Below are 21,685 nucleotides of genomic sequence, written 5' to 3' on the forward strand. Positions count from 1 at the left end.
CGTCTTACCGAAATATTCGTGAGCACAAATAACACACAGTTAATAACAAGTAGATTGTGCAACAATAATTATTCATTTCTCAATTGTAATTTAATTTAGTCCCCCTAATTTTATTTATGCATATTTTATTTATTTTATATTACATATATACCTAGAAGAATACCTAGATTGAGAATGTAATTGAAGAAAACTATATTATTTGCGGATAAAGCCAGATTAATTATTACCTATTATTATAAACGTTTGACTACTACATAAAGTAACAATTACATTAATCGAAGAATGAACTTATATATTTTTGTTTAAAAATAAAAATAAATAAATAAAATAAGCAAAATCATTGATGTATGTTGGTGTAAGCATTTTTTAAAAACAGTTTTTGAATTTTTAGCCTCATATTTTTTATGATTTTTTTTTTAACCTGTGATTAATAGTTTGATTATTATAGATAAATAGATACTACAATCAATCTACAGTGCTACTTGAACATATATTTTGTAGATGAAAATGGCCAGCATAAGGGTCTGTGACATCTAATGAATTCTAAAAAATATTAATGAAAATTAATGCAGTAAAATTACTTAAATAATATCAATGAAGTATTAATGAAATGTTGGGTACTTGCTGATTTGTGTACCTTTTGGCGTTTAATCAACCCTTATACTTAACTTTTTAAACTGTAAGTTTTTGTTAAAGAGATATTTATTAAGTAAGAAATTTAGTATTATTTAGTGTACTACTTATTTAGTGTAATAAAAGTTTACTAAACAAGCAGATTTGGCTCCCAATTTTTTTAAAAATCGTTGTAATGTTCATATTTGGCTCTTGGGCTAATAAGTTTGCCGACCAATCCTAGCCTAATAACCAGAATTTGGTAATTCTCAAAAAGACATTTCTAAGAGGGGAAATTGTTAGCGGTAACCATAGAATAATCAACATTCCGCACTGTACACTTTGCACGTCAAAATTTTACCCAGTTTTAATCAATCTTTTTAATCTAAAGGAAATCCTAGTGTATATTGTTCTGTGCTCTAACCCTGCTCGCAATCAAATTTTTTAAAAAAATCTACAATGCTTTTATAGCAGTATTTAAAAAAACACATATGTTACAAAAGTTTCCATAATTATTTCAAACTATAGAAACTACAAATTTGATTAGAGAAAAATAAAAAAAAGGTAAATTTTTAAGATATTTAAGAAACAATTTTCAAAATGTGGAAATTAGAAGTATTGGGCATAATAGTTCATTGCATGCTGTTGGTATCAATATTTGACATCTACAAAGAAAGTTTTCATTCCAGTGAAGCAACTTATCCAAAAGAAGCTGTAGCTGACAGAGTAGTGATGTTTGTATTAACAGGCCTAAGACCAGATATTGTTTATTCAACTGTAGAAGAAATAAAAACAATTCCATTGTGGAATGAATTTAAAATAAATGGTATAATACAATCAGAAGTACCAACAACTAGTAAGAATGGTTTTATCGCTCTGACAACAGGTATAAATGAGGGACTATTGACTGTGGTACCAATTAACAGAAATATAGATACAATATTCGATAGAGTTAACAAAACATTGTATTTTGGGCCGAAAAAAAGCTTAGATTTCAGTAGAGGAACAACATGGACTGAATTAAACTATAATATTGATTTAAATAATCACAAATTTAACGATAATGATGAAACTATAATCAAAGTACAACTTTCTGTGAAGGAAATCAAAGAATCAAAAATTATTTTGATACATCTTTTGAGAATAATACAATCAGCCAATACTTATGAATGTCTATACTATCAATGTGTGGATATTGTTGTAAATCTATTTGATCAAATAGATGGTTTATATAGATTGATTGAAAATCAAATGAACAATACAGCGTATCTATTGATTGCTGACCATGGTATGACTAAAACTGGTCAATTTGGGGGTAACACCATCGAAGAAAGTGAAACATTTCTCGCAATTTGGGGCAACGGTGTAGCCAAAGCTGATAAAGTGGTATTAAAACAGATTCAAATTGCAAATCTAATAAGTACATTACTAGGGACTGATCTACCCAGGAATTCATTAGCTAAAACACCAGTAAGTTTACTAAATATCTCCAATGAAGAAAAACAATTACAAAATATTTACAACGCTTTGCATTTAGCGTCCATAGCTATAAAGTCTACTAAACAAATCGAACTTGTGATCAAATTTTTAAAATATCTATCGGTGGAACCATTTAATGGTTATAATAAAATGATTGAATACGAGCAAATTATTAGGAATTCTTTAAAAACTAATAATGTTGAAGGTGTGAAAGGTATTTATGAAGAATTAGAGGAATTATCCCTGTACGGTATTGGAAAAATGAAAAAGATTATGAGCAGAATGTTGTTCTATTTAGTAAATTTCACTAATGTTGGATGGATTGTACTAATCATAACTTGGATTTTAAATTATTATCATAAAAAATTTTTAACAGAAGATGAAAAACTGAAAAGAACTTTACCACATAAGATGAAAAATAAAAATTGGACGACGGGTTTGAATACATTTTTCCTAGTAATTTCAATATTATCATTTATATTTGTGGTAGCGCATAGTTGGCCAATTCACTACTATTTTTACTGGCTACTGCCCATGTTTATTTGGTATAACGTTGTACATGAACTATACAAATGGAAGTATGTAACCCAATTATTTACAATGAACAAACTGCCAGAAATATTATTAAATCTAACATTGCTGATACTTGTCTACGAATTATTAGTGTGGGGTTTACGTTATAAATTTTTCCTACTAATCGCTCTATCAGGGGTAACGATATTTTTATCGATCAAGTGTATGCTAACTACATCATCAGCTATACTTTTATTGTCTATAACAATGTCTGGACTATTTCTAGCTATTTCACCGTTCATACCAGTCCAAACTAAAGAAATCAATCCATATTTATTGAATTTGTCCGGATTAATTTGGATTGCAGCTGGTATAATTTTAACATTTCAGATGAGATTTACATTTTTGGATTACATAACCACACTACTATCAATAGTACATCATATATGTTCATTGATATTGATGAATATAGTATTCATAAGGCCAAACGCTAAAGAATCATATGTAACTTGGTATCAGCTGTCAACAGCTATACTGATACCAATGATGGGCGGTGTTTTAATAATGCATCGAATAAAACAATTGGCCATCTGTATAGCATCAATATTCCTATTGTTTTCAATCAGACACGAATCAATAGTGTTATTCACTTTGTTTATAAAAATTATCTGTTGGCTTTTATTAGAAAATGGTGAGAAAAAGACACCAATAAAAACTAACATCGATTTACCAATAATATTCACAATATTAATTCTTTCCAGTTACTATATTATGGGTAATTCAGAAGATTTAAATTTCATTGATGCAAGATTTATGAATAGATTTTTTAAAGAACACAATCAATTATACGAATATATTTTATTAACGGTTAAACATTGTTTAGTATTGTTTGTAATACAGTTATTGTTTACAACAATAATTACAAAACGTGGGGAAGATGTACAATTTATAGTAGCCATACTATTGTTAAATTTTATCGGATATAGATACATAATACAGTTACTTGTATGGCCAGATTTTAATAATCTATCTAAACAATTAACCAGGCATTGTTTAATACAGATCACTATAACATTTCTGTTAGTTTCGTTCACATTGACCAAATTGATTACTAGAATATCTATTATCACCATTTACGATAAAATCAAAAAGAAATTTAAATGTCCAATCATTAAAAAAGAAAAGTGAATAAGTTTGTTTTGTTTTTGATTTTTTGATTATATTTATTTGTTTTTGTGATGCTGTTTTTTTAGAATCAATAAAATACTCTGATTATAATTGGAATATTTTTTTTCTTCATTTTACCTTGTCAGTAAAAGAGGACAATATTACCTCTATAATTTAGACAACACTATTTATAAGCTATTTTTACAAATAGCACTTTTGGTATCTTTGATTTTGAATAAATGGGTGCCTATGCGAGGTGTGGCTATTAAATAACGAGACTGATGCTGCTACAGAAGAACTATGCATGCGCCAAATCCTAACGACCGACAGGCTTCTCTTTCGATTGCAGCGTCTCACGTGTTTGTAGAGAAATCTGTCTTACCGGAACCGTCGTTTGTGTAAGAGGTGTTTAGATTCGTTTTGCCGAAAACATGATACTACACATGTAGTAGAGCAACGAATTGTCGTGAAATTTCATATGAAACTGGGTAAAACCGCTACTGAAACTTATCTTTTATTAAAAGAAGTTTATGGCGATGAATGTTAATCACGTGCGCAAGTTTTTGAGTGGTTCAAGCGTTTCCAAGATGGCCGAGATGACGTCGGAGATGATGACCGCCCGGGGTCGCCCTTCCACGTCCAAAACGGATTAAATATCGATTATAATTAATCATCATTACTACCGTGAGGTGCTTGCTCAACTCCGTGAAAAAGTAAGGAAAAAACAACCCAATTTGTGGAAAAACAAATCATGGGTTCTCCATTAGGGCAACGCGCCGGCCCACACTGCATTGTCTGTCAAGACGTTCCTAGCTCCAAGTACAACATCCCTGTTTTAGGCCATCCGCCTCATTTGCCTGACCTGGCCCCATGTGACTTTTATCTGTTCCCCAAAGTCAAGGTCTGCATTAAAAGGAACACGATTTCAGTCCGTTGAAGCTGTGAAAGAAAAAGCGGCACGCGTCATGCAGGAGCTCTCAGAAAAAGACTTCCAGCACTGTTTCGAACAATGGTAAATTCGCATGGAGCGTTTTAGGGATAGGGGAGTGGTGTATATTGAAGGTGATAATATCTAATTATGTATAAATTTAAAATAAATTGTTTTATGCAGCAAATAGTCTTGTTATTTAATAGCCACACCTAGTATTTAAGACCGTCCGAGAGTTCTTGCGCTATATCTGCTTGTATTTAAGTAGCAGACCATCTTGAGTAAGAATCAAGCGCAATTACCGCCGCATTTGTGGCATTATCAGCTCTGTATTGAATTATTTCAGACTTAATTTCTAATCTTTTTACAGTTCAAATAAAGCCTTTTACATTAAAAGTATAAGTAAAGTAATTGCCTATTTTTTTTCAGACGGGCTTTACGTCCAACTATCAAATTAGGTGTAGTGGATGGAGGCGGCAAGCAAATGTACTTTTACTGCAAATTCCTTTTATTAACCATTAAATAAAATCCAAGGCCTAAGACCGGGGAATCGAACCCAGTATAACAATACACCTCTAACCGCTCGGCTACTGTGGTCTGACATCTTCATTTTATGAAAATATGAGGGTTTCTAGATTTCATTTGATTTCATTTCTTTCATCACTTCTCTTTGATGCATTCAACAATAAATCTTCTACAATTTAGAACTTTTAGTTTTCATCTCTTCTTAAAACTGACCAATAAATTTTGATTATGTATTCATGAAAGTGAACGAGTGCTACACACATATGTGTAGAACTAGATGGATGAAGCAATTAGGTAGACAGTGATGGAGAATGAATGTTTGACCCAGCATGAACGAGCCTGCGATCTCTGCTTCATACTAAATTCTTAACGGGCTCCTGGATAGCCCAGTCTCATTATTATTCATTGTTAGCTGGTGAGACGATTCCAAGATGTAGTATTAATGAGACCCTGTGAGAAGGCAAGCCATAGCCTTGTTGTAACTAATTCTGAAAATTTAAGTAGCTAAATATATTTTTTTAAACCTCTGTTTAAATAGATTAATATACATTTTGTTCTTTCTGAGAGCGCACTTGTATGCAGTTTTTTTTTGAAATTTCTATTTTGTGCATTCAGCCATACTGTTTTTGTAACAAGTCTCTTAATTTGTCTGAAAGTTCTGTATTAAATTGTTAATCTTGGAGATATTTCAGGCATCTAACCAAATACATGCCTCAACATCACAATCATCCTACCATCCAACACTACCTTGTGGGTACTCTATTCTGAACCATAAAAAATAACACACCAAACATGGCCTTACCTAATTGTGGCCAGAATTACCAACACTCTTCGAGATTCTCTAAGTAATGTGGACCACTGTAGTGAAGAAGGTAGATGGAAATGAAAGATTCGAATTCTTTATCTTTTCTTGAAAAATATTCAGTATCGAGCAGACCTATACATTGTAGTTACTAATAAAAAATTATATAAACCCATCAGGTAGAGTCTCTAACTTTAGCAAAGACCATGCAGACGTTGAAGTGGAACACTACAGTGCTATCTACTACTCCAATTCCTATAGTGATTCTCAAGAAAAAGTTGCAGTTAGTCTTAAGCAGGCCATGCCTCACCACTTTACAAGTAGATCAGGAATGACAGCCGACCACCAGCAGGCCGCAACAAAAGAAGACCACTGCTTTTTTTGTCCAATACCTGACGTCTTTTCACTTCTTTCAATATGCTCCCTATGTATACTTTATGCCATTTCTAATTCTTGAGTGGTAGGTATTTGTTGTTTTCTACCAACCTTCTTTTCCCTCAGACATCACCTTAGCTGGTTCACAATCTTTCAGCCGCTGACAGTTCTACCATAACAGCTCTACATCGTTGGATGCCAATTGTCGTTTGACCGAAGCTATAGTAAGTTCACGCCACTTATGAATCTACGAAGATGACGACTCCAGAAGCAAATTTTAATGGAGATTTGAGAAATCTGTGTCGTCACACTTACTTCTTCGGTGTAATTTTACTTTAGCGGAAAAATCAACTATCTTTTTCAGTATGAATTCGAAGCTGCCAGAAAATTGAATTACGTAGAGTGCGGTAAGGAAAAATTTGTGAAAGTGTTACACCAGCTTTTTTTTTTTAAACATTTTTTCTTACAAGTGTAGAAACTAGTCTTTTAGGAATTTCAAATTCATTTTGGTACTTTTTATATTCATTTACAGAGATTTTGGGCCAAATGTGCACAGCATCGTTACAGGTACCAGATTAAGCAAGAACCTCACCAGTAACTAGACCATCCTGAATATAATATTAATAACATCCTGAAAATTGTTCACAGCATCTGTAACTAGTCAAAATCCTAAGCGCACAAAACTCCCATCTTTGGATTTAAAGTTTTATCTAAAGCACGTTATACCAATTCCAAGTAAAATGGCTTACCTAACCATTTTCTCTACCCCTAACTTGTACACTCATTTACTCTGCCCTCTCTTCTAACATTTGATGGCAACCACTTCCCTAGTCTTGTCACTTATCGCTGAGATTGTACAACCCTTGTAACCGTCTACATAAACCCGGTACGTGACTTAATCCAGAACATCTCCACAAGTAAGTACTTTATTTTCACTGGAAATTAAGTCAAATTTTAGATTTTAATTAAATGGTTATTGCAATATTATTATTATTATCACAATAATTGTGAATATTAACTTGCAATTTTATTTAAGTACCTACTCTAAATGCAATCAGCTGTGATTATATTTCAACAAATAGATTATATAGGCACTGATGAAACTGAAGATCAATTATTATATATTTTATTGCCCATACTTATTTTCGAGAACAAGTACTTTCAGGTTTATGGGTTCAGAAATGTACTTACTCGATCTTATAGAAGTTCGAATTTTATTTACTTTATAATTTTAATAACCCTTTGCCTAACTAAAAGAATTGAAATATTAAAAACTCATTTTCTCAAAGTTGAAATAACCTAAAATAAAAAATTATGCACAGTTAAGCAATTAAATGCTGCAGTTGAACAGTTATAACTGCAATTTAACTTCTATAAACTGTTAAACTCATATAATAGGTACTTTACTCGTATAACTTAGGTGCTTAGATCAATTTGTGAGTTTTATTGCAATCAGTTATCAAGGCGTCTACTCTTAGATTTGATCTACCAGATCTGTGTCAGTTCTAATTCACATGGGATATGTAAATTCATTATTATTATTATTTAAATTTCCAATCGCTAGAAACCTTTGAGAATTTCAAGCCCTTTTTGTATGCTTTTATTAAGGGTTTTAAATGAGAAACCCAAAACTAGCCTCCTGTTTAACCATCTACTAAGTTTTGGTTAAGTTCTTAGTTATTTTCTGAATACTGATACACTCCTAATTTGGGGAGAGCATTAATTAAATCCTTGCAATAGCCTTCTACTTCTTTTTCTTGCTTTTTCTAATTTGCTCTTTACTAATTCTTCCTTATCCATCATGGTTTGCTACCTGGAACATCTCAACATCCTTAGCTAACTCAGAATTGAAGAGCTTGGTGCAAAAAGGAGTTATCTACATTTTTTTTTTCAGAAAATGTGTTTAGTGGCGCCCCCTATTGTATGTTAAATTCTACATCTTTTGGTGCATAAACGAGTCTTTATGCAGACTCGTTTATTATTACTTATTCTCTAACCTAGGTTAGATTTGGAGCAAAAATGTGAGTTTTCTACTGCAGATAACTTTCTATTGCTCCAAACAGAAAAGATGACGCCATCAACCAAACACAAATTTTTATATTAGGTTTATTTAATGTTTATATTAGGTAGATATTATTATTTTTTTTTTTTGACAGGCATAATAATATATCTAACATTCGCTTCGACAAGACACAAAATGCCACTTAAAAGCTCAAAAACAAGAAATCTGTTGACTAAAGTACTTAATATGTACTCAAGTTTTACTGAAAATTATGATTTTGGTGCAATAAAAGAATAACTTTTGCTTATAGCAAGCTTAAAAAATGCCCTAGAAAGTTCAAATTGAGCCTCAAATGACCCCCATCACAATATATTAACTAATCCTTACAGCAGACACAACATAAGGAATACATCTTAAAGCATATTTAGTTTTTTGTCCCTACTAAAAATTTTAAAAAACTGTAGATAACTCCTTTTTGCACCAAGCTCTTCAAGTGGAGAACAAAGGTCAACAAATACAAATCATAAACCTGGTCTTCCAAATCCTTCTCGCTACAGATTTCAACTACATCTCCCAAAGTAACATTCACTCAAGTCTGTTAGACGAACCATTTTCAAAGAATAATACATTTTATAAATGTTATATACAGGGTGATTTAAAACGCACCAATTGCTAATAACTTTCGGAAAAACCTATTAAATAAACTATATTGAAGATTAAATAATTAAGGGAAATATCGAAAAAAAATATGCTCAAAACTATCCTAGTGTAATGAACTGAACTTAGATGAAGCTTCATGAAATAAAAGATTGGAAGAATGGCTTCGCTTCAGTCAGCTTTTCTCATAAGAAAACAAGGCGTCATACTATTCTAGAAGCAGCTTCCAACTTGGAGTATCACAAACGAACTAATGGTGTGACAATGGCAACTGACAATGATCAAGCTGACACGACGACTGCATAGCAAGAGAAACAATCTAACTAACAGTCTCAATCCGCCAGTCTTAAACTTGTCTATGTCAACAGTAGGATTTACATAAAATCAGAATAAAAATAAAGATTGTCTATTTTATTCTGGAGAAGTAGTCGCACGTAAAAACGATTTATTGAGAGTAAGCCGAGGTGGATAACCAAATCTTTGTTTGGAATTACAGAAACACAGATTGAATTAATAACATGTAGGCTAACAACAATAGTAATTAGAATTCATATTGGCTAACTTCAAATAATTAGTGTATTACAATATATCAAAATAATTTTATCAACTTTAAATTGGTTTATGGAAGTGTCCATAGATTTTTCGTGTGAAAGGCAATTCGGGTTTCATTTCATTCGACATTTTGTACGTTATAAATTCAGAATATTTGCTCTTCTCTTGTGCCATCAAGTATCAGGGCTCTCTGACAGTTATTATTATCGGCTAATGCATTATTCGGGTGTATGCCCAGGTTATTCACCCTTCAGAGAAGCTTTATGGTGGGGTTATAACAGTGAATTTACCATTATACTATTTACTGCAGTTTACACAGAATAGTCTTTGAAAATAATTCACTAAGAATTAAGAGAGATAGAAAGATTAATATAAACGGTAAAAGATCATTGACCGAAAAGGATCATTTTGGCCTACAATAAGGTACCAAAGTTGTTACCCTAAAATAAGGCTTGACGAACTCTCAGAATATTGGACAATATTGGAGTTATTCTTTGTTTTAATCAAGATTTAATTTACCTCTGCGTTTGAGACATGATTGCTTTTGGGTTAATTAGTTAATGTATCCCGTTTCTATGAGTTATTATCGTAAGAAAAACAATTTCTTTCTTGAGATAAAACTAATGGCTGTTAAGAAGTATCGCTTTTGGGCACATATCTATCAATAAGTGGAAGTGTGGTAATCGTGCGAAATTTTCCGGATGCCACTTTAAAGAAACGATTCACTTTAATCTTCGCTCACTGCACCCATTTGGTTCAATCAATAAATGCTACTTGAAACGATTTCATTGGAAAATAACATTTATTAGCACAGCTGGTAGTTACTCGTAGAAGTCAGCGCTCTGACTAGAAAACACCTTCTTTTTTACAGGTTTATCGCCTGTAAAACGCTGTCTCAACTATTGCAGAAGACCCCGTAAATCTATCTAATTGAGGGTGTACTCAATGGCAAACGATTAATAGCTCAAGCTACTTTTTGAGGTTATATCCGCTTCTTTTATTCATGTTTAAGTTGAAATCCTTTAATCAATGTTACATCTTTATTGGTGCGTACGAGGTGTGGCCATTAAATAACGAGACTATTGCTGTAAAACATTTTATTTTAAATTTCTACATATTTAGTTATTATCACCTTCAATATACACCCCTCCCCTATCCCTACAACGCTCCATGCGAATTTACCATTGTTCGAAACAGTGCTGGAAGTCTTTTTCTGTGAGCTCCCGTATGACGCGTGCCCGCTTTTTCTTTCACAGCTTCAACGGACTGAAATCGTGTTCCTTTTAATGCAGATTTGACTTTAGGGAACAGATAAAAGTCATATGGGATCAGATCAGGCGAATAAAGCGGATGGCCTAAAATTAAGATGTTGTACTTGGCTAGAAACGTCTTGACAGACAATGCAGTATGAGCCGGCGCGTTGTCTTGATGGAGAACCCATGACTTGGTTCTTCCAAAAATTGGGTTGTTTTTTCCTTACTCTTTCACGGAGTTGAGCAAGCACCTCACGGTAGTAATGTTGGATTAATTATAATCGATATTTTCATCTCGGGCGGTCATCATCTCCGACATCTTCTCGGCCATCTTGGAAACGCTTGAACCACTCAAAAACTCGCGCAGTTGATTAACATTCATCGCCATAAACTTCTTTTTATAAAAGATAAGTTTCAGTAGCGGTTTTACCCAGTTTCATGTGAAATTTCACGACAATTCGTTGCTCTACTACATGTGTATAATGTTTTCGGCAAAACGAAACTAACACCTCTTACACAAACGACGGTTCCGGGTCAGACAGATTTCTCTACAAACACGTGAGACGCTGCAATCGAAAGAGAAAGCTTTACATTGCCCAGCTGTCGGTCGTTAGGATTTGGCGCATGCATAGTTCTGTAGCAGCATCAGTCTCGTTATTTAATAGCCTCACCGTATTTTCAGAATTATGTATATGTATTGTTCAAGCGGTTTTTTGTTTTCCCTAAACTAGTTATACTGATTACTCATCTCAATAGCTATCACATATAGTTAAATGTTTTTTCGAGAGGTTCTTAGCAACATTAAGCGACCTTCTAATCTGTCCGTGCATTAGAAAATGCATTTCCGTTTCAGTGCATAATTTCTATCAAGTTCATTTTGATATATATTTAGTAAATAATAAGGTTGACCACGTTTTCCTCCGCAGCTGCTCCCGAGAAATTAGTATAAAGATTCTACTGTTATCTTTAAGTTTGATATTAAGGAAGTCAAGATCGTGTTGCTCCCACAAGGCTAATCCTTTTAGAAATAGAATCTAATTTTAATGTCCTGTAACAGAAAATGTGCTCCAGTCACAAAAAACTAAGCGCTGCAATTATGCATCTGAGTTTATAATACTGAATACGATTGAATGTTACTTTGTACACCCAAAGTTTTGGTCCAAGTTGGCTGAGTAGGACATACCTTAAAAAAATCAAAGAAATAAATTAAGAGATAGTAGATGATATGAATAATAAAACAGATGTAATTTAAACACAGCCTCCAATAACATTTTCGGTGTTTTCATAATAAAAGAAAATTTTGTTTATGGTTACTGTTTCTCTTAAAAATGCATCCCTACCATGACCTAATTTTTTTCTTTTAGGTTTCAGAATCTTTATTTGTTTTACTTTCTTACATTTCTGACGGCATTACTCTTTAATTAATTGCAAGCACCATTTTCCTGCTCTTTGTGTTTTGTACTTCTTAATAATAAAGAAGACCTAAAAGAAGAGTTGCGGTCTAAAAAGGGTGTTAAAGTTTATTTCTTTCAACAGTCTTAATTGGATTTTTGTAGTAATAATATTTTTGCGCTTTGGAACTGACAATATTAGTATAATAGAACTAAAACACCTAAAAGTGGTGGAATTGTTTAAATAACATGAACAAATATAGTTACATTTAATTAGTTTTATAAAGAATTATTATACCAATTCTTTTTCATCTTTTACAGTGAACCCCGCCCAACTAGCCATAGTTGAAAACGATGTCACCGAGGCCTTTACTCAACGCAAGCACAGTGGCATGATTCTGATGGACATCCACAAGGCATTTGACACTGTCTGGCACGTTGGAATAATGGACAGATTGATTGAATATAACTTCCCTTCTTACATTACTAAACTTATTCACTCTTACTTAAATAATAGAAAGTTTCGCGTCTCATTAAATTCATCCTTATCTCTTCCTCATGAAGCAACCGCTGGAGTGACTCAGGGCTCAATAATAGGCTCAATAATTGTCTTTTTTCTTATTTACTTTAACCCAATGCCTCGACCAAAGGATGTTCGACTGGCCTTGTATGCTGATGATGTCGCTGTCTATGCTTCGATAGTGAACAGGCTTACTTAGGGCCATGTCATGTATGGACCGATTTTTCACCAAGTGGAAAATAAAAATTAACCCCTTAAAAAACAGAGGCTGTCCTTTTCACTAAGCGCAGGCCGATCTTGTATCGACATGTCCACTTCGGGGGACGGATTGTGCCGTGGGATGCCACTATCAGGTACCTTGGGGGGTATTACTGGATCGTGGGCTGACCTTTACCCCCCCACATAAAGGATAGAGTCAATAAAGGTAAGGCAGCCATTCGAGTGCCATTCCCGCTGTTCTGCAGGGACTCTAAACTGTCTCCAGAGAATAAACTCCTCCTGTACAAGGTAGTGGGATAGGTCTTTCTTTCTTTCTTTCTTGTCCCTCTTGGAGTTTGGCGTGTCGATCCAATATCTCCTCGCTGCAGATCATCCAGAATAAATTCCTCAGGCTTGTTACAACTTCCCCCCGTTACACCCGTATTATAAACTTACACTCTAACACCAACATGGACTATGTAGAACACTACATCATGTACCTCGCTACTGCATTTTTCAGTAAGTGTGTATTAAGTCACAACTACCTATGCAGGCAAATAGGGAACTATAGTTTGGACACGGTGCACAGGCACAGGAGAGTTAAGGACTCCCAGAGGTAGAACTTTCCCATCAGCTGAGGTTTTTTTCATGATTTTTTGCCTCATTATTCAATTTTATGATTTATATTGTGTACAATTTTTGTAATTATTATGCTGGAGGTTATAGTATTCGTACTGGCACTCCATTTCTTTCTTACTACAGTGAACCAAAAAGAACCTGTGGCCAAATGAAAGGCCCAGATTCGCGAGCCATCCACCTGTTCCGTCTATCAGCAATGAAGCAAGCGTCAAAACGCTTCTAATGCTCCAGCTTCCACCTTTCACCAAACCCCCTGTAGCTTTCCCCAGGACTACAGTCAGAATGTCTTTTTGCAAATAGAGAATAATAATGTACAACCTATCTTTCCCGGACCAAATCATCTTGGCTATTAAAAGATTAAAGGTTAAGTGAGTTTCTAGAAGTCTTAAATTTAGCAGCACTGTAGCAAGGCACACAGTTTCCTTACCAAAAAGATAATTCCTTTTTTTGCAAGTTCACTTATCTGGTCCTCTCAAAAACGTTTTTCAGTTTTCTTTACATTTTTCTCGAAATTTCCACCAAAGAATTTATTTATTGTTCCAGCTAGTGACCAAAATTACGAGTTGCAATAAAATTAGTCCACAGGAATTGCGAATGAACAGATTTTTCCAAGTTTTCTGTATCCACCACAAGTTTTCACCAAAGGAATTCTGTTAAAGTGAGAAATAACTCTGTATATTAGACTTATCTATTGTTATTATTCCTAGAGAATACGGATTTCATTGGCTTTTTGCGAAGCTGTGAAATTATACTTCCTTCAATAAAATCTTTTTATTACGATGAATATTTTTAATATTAAAATCTTGAATAAAAGCAATTTGATAACGTCAATTGCATCAACAAAAAATCAGGTGTTTTTTTTGTTCACTTTTTACTCTCTTTACTATTTTACGAGTTAGCACTCAGCGTCTGGTATTAATTGACCATGGATGAGTGCAGTTCTAGTATTATTGAGAGCAATGCACCGGAAACGTAAGAAAAACATAGTCCTTCAATAAGGAAAAAAGATTTAAGATTGAAAAGCGTTCAAGGTTCTATACTCCATTAATATTACTCGAGCAATGGTTAAATTATTCGTAGGATTGACATTGCTTCCTTAAAAAGTAATTTATTTAGAGGAATTTATATGACATTGTTTATGCTTCCCTATAAACTTTGCATTGCCATAAAATAAGAAGTAATAAAAAAGTTATAACTAAGATTATAAACGCTAAGAAATTGCTCTATATATGGGATGTATGGTACATTTAAATTTATAAAAACATATTTTAATCTTAACTTCATACCTAAACATCATTGACTGAAGAGTAAAAAAACACCCAATACAGTCACAATTTAAAGTTTCAAGTTGGTACACTTGTCAAGTTTGTAGTCCAATATAAATACAAAATAAAATTCATGATTATAGAAGGATTTTAAGAGCAGGCATTTTCAAGTTCCCAGACAACGTTTACTACCAAATTTGACGGCTACAGATAAATTTATGACTTAAGTAGTGATAAAAGTAATGTTCAGTGTACTGAATTGGTTTTCTAATAACAAGATCTAAAAGAGGTTTCTAATTAACTTTTCATTTTAACTTTTAAACACCATACTAAACTGAAAAGACAAGAAACTAACCAAGGTTACAAACTTCTCGCCAGACTACTTGACAAACGTTCGAAACTTGACCTATATAACAAAAGACTGATGTATCTACTAATACTGTGGCCTATTTGGTCATACGGCATCGAAGTATGGGGATCGAATAAGCGTTCCAACTCACTACGCCTCCAGACATTACAGGCAAAAAATTCTTCGAAAACTTCTTAACGCTCCGTTCTACATTTCTAACCACAAAATCCCTTTCATTAACGACCTTACTAAAACTCGTTTCTTAAAATTTCATTCCTTTACAGCAGCTCATCCTAATTCTTTAATTGAACATTTATCTTCTTCCACATTACCAGGGTAATCCTCCAAGGAGATTGAAGAGAAGATGGCCCCGTGAACTACTCTCCTCATAACAGTATAGTGATCTGATCACGTTAATAGAGTGTCGCCACTGGGTGCCTTCGCCAATCTTCAATCAAGACCGTATTTTACATCACATTTGCTTGTTGCAACAACCGTTGCAGCCGCAAATTTCAATAAAAGATTAAAAAAAAACAAACTTTTAAACAAAATAATATCTACTAATTAATATTATTGTAAAATAATTTACAGTAAAATATAATCGAAGCCTAACAACCTTTGTAATAGAAGAGCCGGGTATGAGATGGGTATAAATCATAAAAGTTTACCATGCTGCAACCGTCCTCTTATAAGGTGTGAATCAGCCTCTTTTGGGGGACCCTTAGCGTCCAAGAGATAATTCTAGCTTAACAAAAGGGTTAACAATGCCCAAAAACATGGCTTACAAAGGTGTTCGCAATTCCCTGGGTTCTGCTTGCAAGTGCGAAGTCTAGCTCATCATCTAACGTTTTCACTCGCATTCGGATAGCTTTGTTGAACTTAAGGAAGCCACATCAAATCTTTCAGTACACAGTACGCTTGGTATTTTGGCCTCTCCGAAACTAATTTAATCTTCTGCAACAATTTTTGCGAGGAAGGCAAAAATCTTATCTCTACTTCCTTACCCTGGACCACTGCTGTTCAACAGCCCCTAGGAGCAGGTCTACAGAGATGGTGCACAAGTACTAAATCTCACGCTTCTCCATCTCTTGATGAGAGATGGACGAAGGGAGTAGGTCCTCAGAATACATTGTAGAAGATGTTTGCAGAACGAGAATGACGATAGGAAGTAAGATTATCCCAGAATGCCTGAGCATCCTCTAAATCCATGTCTGAAGGATGGATGCCACAGGAATGACTGAAGTCAATATTGGAGCCATGGTTACTTGGGGTTGGGTGGTTCACAGCCTGCCAGGTACTCATAGGGTAACGGAATAAGTAAGATAATAGCTATTTCTTACACAAAAATAGAATAAAAATATATATTTATTACTGTTAAAAGTTAAAAAATTATGTATGAAATGGTAAGTATTCATATAACATTAATGATTGTTAGGAGTATTACATGAATGTTGGGAAAAAGTGCAAACGTAAGCGGTAGGCATAAGATTGGGGACTCATTGCCTATCCCATTAAATACTTTCATTACAAAGGAGACCAAAAATAGTAACACAATGACAGTGAAGTTAACGTAAATAAATTTCAATCCATCAACCTTATAGACCAGTATTTTTAATCTCTCTAAACAAAACAAAGACACCTTCTTTCAATTACGATTAAATTAAGATGATGCGGATGCAGAGACAAAGATAGTTAATTGCAAAAAGGATTTAAATTCGTTTGAAAAACTTAAGTTTTAAATAAAGCCCGTATTGTGTCTTTTCTAAAAGTAAAACTTTAGAAGAAGTAACGTCCAAAAGTTATTTTTTAAAAAAATCTCTTTGAGAACAGCCTCCACTAAATTTGTAATTAAACTAACTATTCAGGTCACAGGTCGGTAAGATTTATAGAATAGGGAAGAAATAAACTCAAAGAAGCAAATTTTCTGCCAGGGACAAACTGTATTTAGAATTATCCCAGGCAATGTACAAGCGACATACTTCAAGATTATTGATGTCTTCTTGCGCTAATTCCAAACCAGCTGCTGGTAAAATTGCAGATCCTCTACCATTCTTAAGTTCTCTTATACATTTTGCAAATGTTTTTGATTCACTTACATCAGAACATAAAGTGTCATTGCAATTCTCATGTTCGCCATTTATCATCTCGACACATTCCACATCATCCTCCTTGGCGTCCAGTGGTTTCCCGATTTTCTTTCTTCTGAAGAGAGTAATAATTCTTACAGATGATTTAGGGAATGTTAGCGCTGGGTAACTACATTCCTCAGGTAGTTGTGTGTTTTATCGTCAATTATTGTCATTGTTACCAATAATGTATCTAGCGTTGGTATGAGGTGTGGCTTATTAAATAACGGGACTATTGCTGTAAAACATTTTATTTTAAATTTAAACATATTTAGTTATTATCACTTCAATATATATCCCTCCCCTATCCCTACAACGCTCCATACGGATTTACCATTGTTCGAAACAATGCTGGAAGACTTTTTCTGTGAGCTCCTGCATGACGCGTGCCCGCTTTTTCTTTCACAACGGACTGAAATCGTGTTCCTTTTAATACAGATTTGACTTTAGGGAACAGATAAAAGTCACATGGGGCCAGGTCAGGCGAATAAGGCAGATAGCCTAAAACTGGGATGTTGTACTTGGCTAGAAACGTCTTGACAGACAAGCGAGTCGTTTTTCCTTACTGTTTCACGGAGTTGAGCAAGCACCTCAACGGTAGTATTGTTGATTAATTATAATCGATATTTTCATCCATTTTGGAAGGGCGACCCGGGCGGTCATCATTTCCTACGTCTTCTCAGCCATCTAGGAAACGCTTGAACCACTCAAAAACCCGCGCACGTGATAAACATTCATCGCCATAAACTTCTTTTAATAAAAGATAAGTTTAAGTAGCGGTTTTACCAAGTTTTGATGTGAAATTTCACCGACACTTCGTTGCTCTACTACATGTGTAGTAACATGTTTTCGGCAAAACGAAACTAACACCTGTTACACAAACGATGGTTCCGGTCAGACAGCTATCGTTAGGATTTGGCGCATACATAGTTCTTCTGTAGCAGCAACAGTCTCGTTATTTAATAGCCACGCCTCGTATAACTTTCAAAATCAATTGGGAGAAAAAGTGAATGCAAAAAAAAAAAAATCGATTAATTTTTTAAAAAGTTATGGCTATATCTGTGGGTATGCCCATCGAATATTTATTTGATTGGACAAAGCAAGAAGAAACTGGTACTGTGTATGCAAAAGAAATGAATAAAGGTGATGAAAATAAAAATAAAGAAAAGTATGAGAAATAAAATTAGATCATTAAGAAAATAAAGAAAATTGAAAAAAGGACAAATGGTATATAAATAAAATAAATTCTACCTTTAAAAAAAAAAAATAATAATAATAATAAAAGGGAAATGAATTTCGTGTTGCTTTTTTTGCGGTTAAGATGAGCAATAATAACGAGTGAGGGACTACTGCCTTTTTCTTATGTAAATTTGCAAAAGGTTTCTCTTGTTTTATGAAATGCCCGTGGAAAAGGAGAATCTTTTACTAAATAAATATTTTATTTTATTTTTTTCTTTGAACTTCTCTTCTGGGCAAGATTTATTGCATTTTTATCAGATTTTAGAAATGAGAGTTTTCACTAGAAATAAATCTGCTGTAAAGGTTCCAGAAAATACGTACAAAAAAAGAAAGTTTTTAGAGTCGTTGTGAGTAACAGTCTTAGCGGGGGTTGCGTGAGCAGAATAGTAAACAAAAAAAAAAAGGCTCAGTGACTTGTTCGGGTACAGGGAACATCGGTAATCTTTTCAAGACAGCTGGGGCTGTCCCTGGATTTAAATTTTGCTAGGAGACTTTACAGCATATTGTCTAGAAACGGATACAGTTATTGTCTTAATATCGGACAGTTCATTGAAATAATTTCAGGCCTCAAATTTTGGTCGCGTCTCATTTATTTATTTAGTAATCTTTTTTCGTGATGATTCACGATGGACATCTTTTTTTCGGCTTCGATCGTTTTCTCCCATTTTTAAGATGTCTGATAAATAAATGCTATTCTTCTAATGACAAAACTATTGTTTTACCTAAACAGCGCTCTCCTTATCGCCACAGATTGTGTAAAGCGCCTAGGTCTCTTTCTTGGCAATTTCTAGCCAGGAATTCACATACTATTCTTAAATTTAAAATAAAATGTTTTACGGCAATAGTCTCGTTATTTAATAAGCCACACCTCGCACCAACGCTAGATGCATTATTGGTAACAATGACAATAATTGACGATGAAACACTCTCAACTACCTGAGGAATGTAGTTATCCAGCGCTAACATTCCCTAAATCATCTGTAAGATTAATTACTCTCTTCAGAAGAAAGAAAATCGGGAAACCCCTGGACGCCAAGGAGGATGATGTGGAATGTGTCGAGATGATAAATGGCGAACATGAGGATTGCAATGACACTTTATGTTCTGATGTGAGTGAATCAAAAACATTTGAAAAATGTATAAGAGAACTTGAGAATGGTGGAGGATCTGCAACTTTACCAGCAGCTAGTTTGAAATTAGCGCAAAAAGACTTGAATAATCTTGAAGTATGTCGTTTGTACAATGCCTGGGATAATTCTAAATACAGTTTGTTACTGGCAGAAAATTTGCTTCGTTCAGTTTATTTCTTCCCCATATATAAAAAAAACATACCAGTCTTAAACGGGAAAATCTAAACAGAAGATTCAAAGAATAAAAAAAAGAACGTACCTCTACATTTTCACATTGTTTTTCTATCAGGGAAAAATAAATAAACGATTTACCCCAAATGTGGGCCCCGTGGGGGGAAGTTGATTAGCCACCACTTCTTCAGGGTACTTGGCGTCCCTGCGGGTATCCCAACAGAACCGTTGTGCAGGATGAGGAGGAAACGGCCTCTCACTGGCTGTTCGATTGCGTTGCAATCAAGTAATTGCTCTATGAACCTTTGGATCTTTGAGACAAAAGGAGATAGTAACGTAAAAAGAACTAGTCCTCCACCTCTTTTCGTCTTCTAGATCCAAAGTGTAAGGACACAATAAGCCTATTTTGGCTGCGGTACTGTGGGACATAGGTACCGTCCCGAAAATCTAATCTAATCTACCCGAAATGTTCGACTAAAGCACCATCAAAACTAAAGTTAAGGAAACTTTGAATATACGAGGTGTGGCTATTACATAACGAGACTGATGCTGCTACAGAAGAACTATGCACGCGCCAAATCCTAACGACCGACAGCTGTGCAGCGTAAAGCCTTCTCTTTCGATTGTTGCGTCTCACGTGTTTGTAGAGAAATCTGTCTGACCGGAACCGTCGTTTGTGTAAGAGATGTTAGTTTCGTTTTGCCGAAAACATGATACTACACATGTAGTAGAGCAACGAATTGTCGTGAAATTTCTCATGAAACTTGGTAAAACCGCTACTGAAACTTATCTTTTATTAAAAGAAGTTTATGGCGATGAATGTTAATCACGTGCGAGAGTTTTTGAGTGGTTCAAACGTTTCCAAGATGGCCGAGAAGACGTCAGAGATGATGACCACCCGGGTCGCCCTTCCACGTCCAAAACGGATGTAAACATCGATTATATTTAATCAACATTACTACCGTGAGGTGCTTGCTCAACTTCGTTAAAACGGCTCGCTTTGTGAAAGAACAAGTCATGGGTTCTCCATCAAGACAACGCGCCGGCTCATACTGTGTTGTCTGTCAAGACGTTTCTAGCCAAGTACTACATCCCAGTTTTTGGCCATCCACCTTACTCGCCTGACCTGGCCCCATGTGACTTTTATCTGTGCCTCCAAAGTCAAATCTACATTAAAAGGAACACGATTTCAGTCCGTTGAAGCTGTGAAAGAAAAAGCGGCATGCGTCATGCAGGAGCTCACAGAAAAAGACTTCCAGCACTGTTTTGAACAATGGAAAATCCGTATGGAGCGTTGTAGGGATGGGGGAGGGGGTGTATATTGAAGGTGATAATAACTAAATATGTATAAATTTAAAATAAAATGTTTTACAGCACTAGTCTCGTTATTTAATAGCCACACCTCGTATTGCATTAAACTTATAATTTTTCGAAGTCAACATTACTTAAGTACTTCAAATAAACTTAAGTATTTCAAATACTTAACTTGATTCCAATTGTTTGTTCCATTTAATTTAATAAATGCGTGTATTTAATATTTATAATAAATAAAAGCGACCATATTAATTTATTGTTGCACAATAATAGCGAAAGAACAACTTTTTTCATTACTAGTAAAAAAATAAGGAAAAAGAATAAATTAAGTTTTAGGGTAGAAATAAATTTGACCTACTAGGCTGTCCGCTAATGGAAGTGAACAGCAAACATAAGAGTGCTTGGCCCTAATACCCAACTTGGAAGCCAATTACTCATTTTGGGGCAATGAGGGCTAAATGCAAACTAACTATTCAAG

General features: G+C 34.4%; 2 protein-coding genes across 8 annotated transcripts in view; one reads left to right on the forward strand and one right to left on the reverse strand.

Annotated features, from left to right (window-relative positions):
- The window catches only part of LOC141457874 (follistatin-related protein 5-like), a 532,013-nt gene that overhangs the window by 62,002 nt on the left and 448,326 nt on the right, over positions 1-21,685 (reverse strand). The window lies entirely within an intron of this gene.
- Positions 1,119-3,897, forward strand: LOC141458141 (GPI ethanolamine phosphate transferase 1-like). The gene has a single exon (XM_074135733.1). It carries the CDS (start codon positions 1,213-1,215, stop codon positions 3,790-3,792), a length of 2,580 nt encoding a protein of 859 aa, XP_073991834.1. The 5' UTR covers positions 1,119-1,212; the 3' UTR covers positions 3,793-3,897.

Source organism: Rhodnius prolixus, unplaced genomic scaffold (assembly GCF_049639745.1).
Source record: "Rhodnius prolixus isolate KJV_2025 unplaced genomic scaffold, Rpr scaffold_5, whole genome shotgun sequence".
Classification (NCBI taxonomy): Eukaryota; Metazoa; Arthropoda; class Insecta; order Hemiptera; family Reduviidae; genus Rhodnius; species Rhodnius prolixus.

What these genes read in the sequence shown, in the direction of transcription:
- LOC141458141 (XM_074135733.1), top strand. Translation starts at nt 1,213, where the DNA reads ATGTGGAAATTAGAAGTATTGGGCATAATAGTTCATTGCATGCTGTTG.